Here is a 9000-nt window from a genome sequence, read left to right as displayed (position 1 = left end):
CGCTACCACTGTTTGACCGCAGAATGTGATCCAAAAGCGATCGGGGGCTACACTAAACACTTTTAACCAGGAACCTATGGTGGTCCCAAGCGCTCCGACGATCACCGTCCACCTGAGGCCCTAAAATCCCGTACATTTTTCCATATATTCGTCAATTTAATAAGTAGTAACATTACACACCCAGACAACACAAAATCTAAAATCGAACCATAAGACGTCTTTTAGACGGTTTTCGCAAAGATGTTCTTAACCTGAGAATAGTATTTTTATACCCTAATGGCAAAAAGTATAAATTGTAAAATATTATTTTTTATAGATATTGTTTAACGTATTTTTTTTTTAATAACAATTTCATTGAAAACCTGCAAAAAAAGCGCTATTAAAATTTTTAACATGCAGCTTGCTTCGTTAAATATTTTTTTATTTCTACTTACTTTTTTCAGAAAATTGTGATTAAATCCATAATGTTCTCAAATATTAATAATTCGCAAAAACAATCAATAATATACAATATATTGTTAATAATAGTGATTTTAATTAAAATATATAAAATACCCCGATGTGATCGTTTCCGTATCGTAAAATTAGATGATTACTCCCGGATTAAAATAAATGTTTCGATTTTGGACTTTATATCTGGGCAAATATTAAAAAATAAACAGAAATTGGCGGTAAAAACTATTATATCTATTATTACTATTATTAATAGAATACATTATATCAGTGGCATAAGATGCTGTATTGTGTCCTACTAACATTCTTAATATAAGCCACGCGATCTTTAATTGTCATTGTGATTTACCATTCAAATCTACGAAAACCAAGAGATTCAATTTTTTCGAAGATGACTTCCGCTTTCTGGTAATCTTAAAAATCGAATATGAAAAAAAATTCATAACTAAGGCCAATTAAGGCTACATTCCAAAACGTCCTCTTGGAGGAAGATTATATACTATAGTATATGTTACGTGTACTATACATTTCGAGTAAAATTTTCCTCGGAGAAAACGTTTGGGAATATATCTTAAAGGAACATACGACAGTTTTTTGGATTTTCCACTATTTTTCATTCTATCCTATCGTATTACTTACGAAATTATCAAGCAGATAACTGGCAGGGAATATCAACGGTATATACGTTATCATGTATATCATGCTCGTCATGTCCACTACATAATCCGAGACATTATAATATTTCGCTACAATGTTCGTAATAATACTATATTCAATCCATTGCATAGCGTTGCTAGCGCTGTACACCACGAAGAGTGTGAGGATCAGCCATCGCTTCTTATAGACCTTGATCTCCTGCAATCAAGAACATTAATTTTCGATTTTTCAGTTTCTCATTCACCAAATGTGTAAGTATCGTATAATTTAAATATTCTCGATTTCTCACTCTATATTTTATTGATTGAAAGAATGAAGACGGAGTATTAAATTCTATATTATATATGTATATTGAAAGTGACGCTAAATTACGTACATATTGAATTAATATACGCTAAATTACGTACAGCATACTGGATTAATATACGCTATTAGCGGTAAAAGTGACATCAAAGAGTTCTTTAATATAGTTTCACATAAAGTAGGAATCATATATTGACTTTAATTCTCTACTATAACTGTAATTCTCATTACATTATCTCTCTAGGATAAAAGTCCATTAACTTTTTAAAATATCCTAAAGGTAATGTATGAGGGAGATACATATAACCATGCATCGTTACTTTAGTAATCCAGGATTTAAGAATATATTAGGTGTATGGACTCTTTGTAAAAAGTGTTTCTGTATAAAAATTAATATTTTATACATATGTATATAAAATATTCATTTTTATACTTTATATATATATGTACATATTGAGATTCATAGTTCAATAAGATAAATATTTATACTTAATAATATGATTTTATAATTTGAATAAAAATTTTCTCATTTTATATTTGTGATTTTAGATAATAATTTAATAATAATAACTTTAGAAAAGAGATTCACGTAAAAATTAACTACCAATCTTTCAAACAAAATTAAAAAAATATGTATTTTAATGTTATTTTCAGTGCTGAATTGAATGGTGTAGAAATAAATTATTAATAAAATTTGTTCCATCATTTTCAAAAAAAAATTTTAGAAAATAATCAGATCGTAAAATCCATATCTTTATTTGTTGGATATTCCTTATATAACATGTAAAAGAAAGATTAGTGAGAAGGATAAAATTTTGTCGGTTGTTTAAATAATGTTTTCCTTGAAAAATAAATTTTCAATTTTTTTCTGTGTGTTAAATATGCTTATATTTAACACAAGGTATTACATTTGGAATTTATAACAAGAAATACTTTCAGAATACATATAAAAAGACGCGACATAAAGAGTATTGAGTGATTGTAAAAAATATTTTACTTTATTATTAAGAATTTCTTTCAAAAATTTCCTGCGCTATAAGTCTTTTCGTGACATAAAGCTTGTTCTCTTTGTAAATGCAGTTCGTATTATCTTTCTCTATGTTTATTATCATTCCAGAATCATTAAAAAACTTTGCTATTATTTCCTGTATTCACAAATAGCTTTTGCGACAGTTTCAACAAGATGTTCCGACGGAAAAATATCTTGAAAATTGCAGGAAAATAACAGCAAATTCTTTCAATGATTCTAGAATGACAATAAATGCGACAAAAAAGATAATACAAATTGCAGTCACAAAGAAAATAAGTTTTGTGTCTAGAAAAAGGCTTAATTAGCGTTGAATGTTTTTAAAAAACATTCCTACTAATAAAGTAAAATATTACAATCACTCATTACTCTTTATTCCTTCTTATGCATCCCGAAGCTATTTCTTGTTATAAATTAAAGGTACTTGTGTTAAATATAAGAATATATATATAACTAAAAAAAATTTATTTTTCAAGAAAAATCTTATAATTGCGACAAATTTTCGATTAATTTTTATACATGCTACACCCAAAAAAATATTTTGCCATTTAGCGGTTCCGTGTTAATTTTTTAGGTGTGAAAAACATCCAACTAATAAGGATATGGACTTTACAAATTGATAATTAAAAAATTTTTTTTTCAAAATGGAAAAAATTTTATTATATTAATAATTTTTATACCATTCAATTCATTCAATACAATTTTTCAATATTTTTATACCATTTAGTACACTATTCAATACATATTTAAAAAATTTTTTCTCAAAAACTATTGGTAGTTGATTTTTGCATAAATGCCCTTTAAATAAAAATTTTCTCAATTAAATTTAAGAAACGGACTCTTAATAATTCAAACAAACAAAGCAACAATGAGCGTGTAGGAGTCAAGCGCAGAAATTGTTGCGCAGAACATTATTCGCTATAATTAAAAATTAATAAAACCCACTTACTAGGAATAAAATTATAGGGAATCATTTTCAGCGCAACAATTTCTGCGCTTGACTCCTACATGTCTATTGTTGTTTTGTTTGTTCAAAAATTTTCTCAATTTAATTATTTTTTAAAAACATGTCTACATTTTTTATTGAAATAATTTTTAATTCAGGTTCTAAATCATCGCCAAACTACTTTCATAAATACAATATAGAAAAATCTGTAATTTTTTCATAACTTTTTCATTTGATTAAAAAGATATGTGTACATCCTTAAATGATAAAATCGTTAAAAATACCGCGTCAATTCAAAGCGAAGGCTATTTCCTCGATATCTGTTACTCTGGTTTTTTTTTCGCAATCATTTGTGATTCTTGTTCATTCGACGATAAAATTATTCACCTGCGTCGGTTGCACGTTGCAATCACCGGAAGGCCCACTCATTTTAAGTAATAACAGTGTCCTTTTACAATTTTCATCAAATTTTCGTGCCGAGTTTCGATCATTAATATCGAGTAATATTAACGAGAGTGATTAAATCGAGCAGAAGTATCATCGAGAGATAAACCAAGGCAGTCCTTCCACTTTTATTGAAGCCGCTTTAGTTCCTAAAATTCAAACAAACGTCGATTTCACTTCTTTCATCTTCTATGAAAAACTTTCACCTCTCGATGGAAAAGAAATTAAAGTGTCAAATCAAAACTAAAAGCATTTAAAATGTCGAGCGCGAAATAATGTCGATATTCAAATCGAAGATTATTGTAAACTCTATTCTGTCTATTGCTTTACATGAAAGTGTCGTTACGAAATTATATTAATTTACCCATTTGCTTATTTCATTTGTGAATTCGCGAGAACCTTCCCGTATAGATTACGGCGAATTGCAGTATTGGTAATTAGGACTTAATAATTTGAAACAAGCTATTTCGATCTCATAATCATCTCAGAAATGCAGCTGCGAGCTGTGGGCGTTTGTGTGCGTGGGTCTTTGTATGTTAATTAGACGCGCATTTATAACATCGAGATTTGAATGAACAATGAAACAATAATTATACCAAATATATCAACATTAGAAATCGAATAAAATCATTAAACATCTGTCTGGACACCTTTGATTTCAAATTAATATTATTTTAATTTTATATCACGCTGATACTGCAAATGAGAATAAGATTAACAATTATGCAAGTATGTGGAATAAATCGCGCAAATTATACTCGAGTGTTATTATAATAAAAACTAGGAATTGAGGAAAAATATCTGCAACCAATTAATTCAAATACTTCGAAGATAGAATTCGATTAGAGGATAACTTTTATTTGAAGTCTAAACATTTCATCCTTAAAATACTTTTTCAATTAAGTAATATTGATCTAAATAATCGTTATCTATAAATATTATATTAAAATAAATTTTATATATTATTATATTAAAATAGAATAAAAAATTGAAGATATAATGTAATGAATGTTTTTAAAATACCTTCGTATATTTTCAGCAGAATAATTTAATACCTTCACTTATGTGAAGATATTAATATTTATTGCATAAAACAATATTAATTATATTAAATAATAATAATGCAATTAAATATTGAAATATTTTATTACATTATTATATGTGTGAGTAATTATTAATTTCTCCTATAATGGTTATTATAATTAAACATTATTAAAAAATGATTAAAATCACAAAAAAGGGAATGAATAAGTGGAAGAGCGAAATCAGTTATACAAAAAAAAGTGTTGTATTAATTGGAATTATTTTGCTGAAGTATTTAGAAGTTTAGTTACAGATCTAGCTAAGCTCTTAAATCACAAAACAGAAAATAATTATGTAAAAATCTCAAATATAATGACCAATGCCGCAAAAAATATCGACCTTCTCACAACCGGTTTGATTATCCTACATAATTACTTTGACGTTTCCTAATAAAGCTTCAAACCTGTATAAAGCTAAAATATGTTTAGATACTTCTAGATAATAAAATCGTTATTATCGTGCACGTTTATCCCATCACCTTGCACTATCAAACATAAATCAAAGTCAAATGATTCGATTACTTTACCAGAACAAATGATGGTCCCGCCAACTCACGATCGTATCTTTATCGCACCGCACATTGTGAATCTCCCATGACGCGTCCGACTTTACGAATGATTTTCCGTAAAGACGATCAGATTACATCAATGCGTCACACCTCGCCGGTAACGCGTTGATCCCAATAATGGATAATGGATGGTAAAATGCGGAGCGGCTGGCGCTTTCGTGATACGCCGGACGTGAACTAAGTGTATCGCGGGAGTCGCGAGAGCATCTAACCGATTCTGGCCTTCCACAAACGTCCCTTGTCCATCGTCCCCCGTCGCCCACATCACATAGTCACGCACGTGAAAATATTTGCGCGCACAGACGAGCTACACGCTGTCTGTTGCACGCGGACATAACGCGCGCGCCTATCAATGACGGTATCAGTTGACGAATGCGCCGTCGCAATACTAGTCGTTCACGGGTATCCGACGGAATCACAGACGACGACCGTCGCCATCGCCATCGGATGTGGAGAAACGCTCGGCAAATATCTCTCGAGACCGCGCGAAGTGTGGCATCAGGCCGGGATTTTGCAACTTGATGCCATGTGTTGGTTTACTAACAATTTTGAGAAGTAACGCGATAACTGAAATTCTAGTTAGAATAATTAAAGTCGATAAAACCTTCGCCTTTTTTTTTCTGTGTCTGATTTGTGAACGCTAAATCGTAAGTTTTCCTATACGGAACGGTTTTACTGAAGTATCTAAAGATTTAGCAAGATTTGAAAATAATTTTTGGATAATTAAAATAATTATGTAGGACGTTTAAAGGTTGTTAGAATATAGAAATCTTTTGCAGAATTACTTATAATACTTGAGATATGTACATAATTATTTTAATGGTTCAATAAAGTTATTTTTCAGATTTATGTATATTTATGGAAAACATGGTTTTTGCTAAAGTAATATAAAAATTTAGCTAGATGCAGATTTGAAAATAATTTTGTTGGACCAAAAATAATGACGCTCAAGCTGGTTGCTATTTTGCTAAAAATACTCAAAACTTTTTGCAGAATTGCTCGAAATGCTTAAAAGATTTACGTAATTATTTAAATAGTTTAACAAAATTATTTTCAGATCTTTAACTAACTATATTTTTAGATAGTTCAGCAAAATCGTTCTTTCCGTATTATAGCTATATTTTTAGATACGTCAGTAAATTACATTTTCCGTGTAAAACCCGATGAAACATTTGAGATCTGCGAGATTAACGTTTATGGAAATAATTCATATGATTTTAATGCATTTATTTTTATATAAATTATTAAACAGACACATCCGCACACACATACACACAACACAAACACACATTGTAAAAAGTAAAGGTTTATCTGAAAAGATAATAAATATTTTGTATTAATTACCGCGTGGCAATGAACTTTTTATGCGATGCATGCAGCAGCTGCATTTACATAATCTTACAATGTCTAATGAATCATTGATCGCAACAATAGCGTATTTTTATTGTCGATAGAATTGTGAATAGACTCGAAATAAACTTTATAATATAAAAATTTCCATTACAAAATTTTCTGTCGAAAAACGCTATCTTATCGCACATTTAGGTATGCAAAATTCCATAGACGAGAATTTTATACGTGGATAAACAGCGAAAAGGACATCCACAGAAATGCGCATATAAATTCTTAATCTCTCACCGTTATCTTCTGATGACCCGATTTCTTTCCAATATGTACGGACTTCTACGCTTGTAAAGCTTACTAACGATGTTTTGAAGTCAACTAGGCTTAACAGACTGCGTCAAAAAATTTTTTGTTGACTTACTTAACAAACTGAAGCGTAATTAAATAATTACGGGAAGTAGATAAATGTAATAAAGTAAATATAAAGCGAGGTTACAGCTGATAACCCGAAAGCACGCAGATTAATTTAAATATTAATATTTAATTATTATAATTAAGTTTTATGTTGAAATAATGTTTATTAAAATTGATTTAATTAACAGGTGTATATATTAACGAGAATATTTAAATGAAATTTGCAACTGGTTGTTTAATATTTTATTGTTGTAAATATTAAATGATTGCGTAATTAATGACAAATTTTTTTTTAAGTAACTGCGCTCTCCAACAATTGCACGTGCAGATAAGAAAATTCGACACTTGTTCGCACTTTTTGGAATATTAGTAAAAACCAATAACAATAATAGCCAAAAGACACTATGAGTCAACTGTTGTCTTATCAGTTGCACGCAACTGCACGAGATAACATACCTATGTATACGACTCACTTCAAGTTTCACGGTCTAAATAGAGGCCTTATTTTATGACAATACTTGGGACATTATTCGCGAATATAACATTATATATGAATGCAAAAAGACAAGCATTTTTTTATTGCTGGGAGTAAAATCGGTATAATTATGTTCTTGGGGTGAGTTTTACATGAAATTAATTATCTCAGTTTTCTTACAGCCATCATCTAGCATGATTATTCTATTTAAAGTGTTCCACGTCGCATTATGATTTTAATTGTATCCTTTTTAATAAATTAGAAAGTAGACTATGGCACAACTGTGAGAACTAGTTTTCTGTATTATCAGACACTGAACTCGGTATCAAGCTATATCGCGATTTCAGTTTCATCCAAATTTTCATTTTACCTGCGGAAGGAAACCGATCAGGGAGGCTGGGTCGTCGCTGCCATTGAAGCTCGATTCTGTTGCCTTTTTAACTTTCATTATCACAAACACTAAAACATTCACTCAAGACGCAAGTTTAGTTTTAATTAATTTAATTAGGAAGATGGAAACACAGTCGTCAATTGGAAGAGCTCTAATTCTGCTGCCAATTCCAATGAGCGATAACCGTCAGACGTTTATCAACCTTCGAATATCATTCTTCTCGATCAGCAAAAAAATAATTCGATGTGCACGCGAAAAATAATAGCCACGAATGAACAAAGAAGACGATTTTCTTTGTCTTCGTTTCGATATATCGTGCACAATAAAACCGGCGAAGTAGAGAGTCACGCGTTCCAGCGTTAAACGCGGAATACTAAATGAAGCTCTTCGAGCGACAGTTAAATAAACTCATGATATAATAAGATAAGAGGTCTGTTCGCGTTGCTCGCACTTTTTACACTCAGCATCTTCGCTTTCTCTCTTTTCAACGTCCAAATATCTATCTATCTTATTTTAGTTCAAATATTTTTGGGGATTTCTCTCTCAAGCAACGCAAACAGACCTAAGGTGAAACATTCCCGCGGATACGCGAATTTAGGAGAGCGAATTTGGATCAAAATTTGATTGGCTGTTCTAGTATGCTGCTGCTGTTATATGCAGGAAAGTGCATTTGGACCCAAATTTGATTATTTCCAATATGCTATCGCCATTATGCGCAACGTTTCACCTTATCTTATTATACCATGGATAAACCAATAAAGTCGGCAATTAGAGATATCGTTTCGCACGAGGATGGTAAAGTCACGTGATAATTTATTATCGCAAATAATAATAAAACTTCATGCATACATTCGAAAAAGAGATATTGTTTTAAAAAAACCAAACATGCAAAGTG

At 30.4% G+C, this 9000-nt stretch overlaps 1 protein-coding gene across 1 annotated transcript in view; it reads right to left on the bottom strand.

Moving 5' to 3' along the window:
• Positions 1–8441, bottom strand: part of LOC108729319 (uncharacterized MFS-type transporter C09D4.1) — a 17361-nt gene extending 8920 nt beyond the window's left edge. Inside the window, exons 1-3 of the mRNA XM_018458380.1 lie at positions 8085–8441; positions 1093–1308; positions 7–120 (exon numbers count right to left, since the gene is read on the bottom strand). Of these exons, the coding sequence (XP_018313882.1) occupies positions 7–120; positions 1093–1308; positions 8085–8162 (408 nt within the window). The 5' untranslated portion in view covers positions 8163–8441. The remainder of the gene's footprint in view (positions 1–6; positions 121–1092; positions 1309–8084) is intronic.
• Between the last annotated feature and the right edge of the window lie 559 nt (positions 8442–9000).

The sequence above is a fragment of the Mycetomoellerius zeteki genome, unplaced genomic scaffold, assembly GCF_001594055.1.
Source record: "Mycetomoellerius zeteki isolate Tzet28-1 unplaced genomic scaffold, Tzet1.0 scaffold73, whole genome shotgun sequence".
NCBI lineage: Eukaryota > Metazoa > Arthropoda > Insecta > Hymenoptera > Formicidae > Mycetomoellerius > Mycetomoellerius zeteki.
The sequence above is the reverse complement of the archived record's forward strand: the minus strand, read 5'-3'. Positions and strand labels throughout refer to the sequence as shown.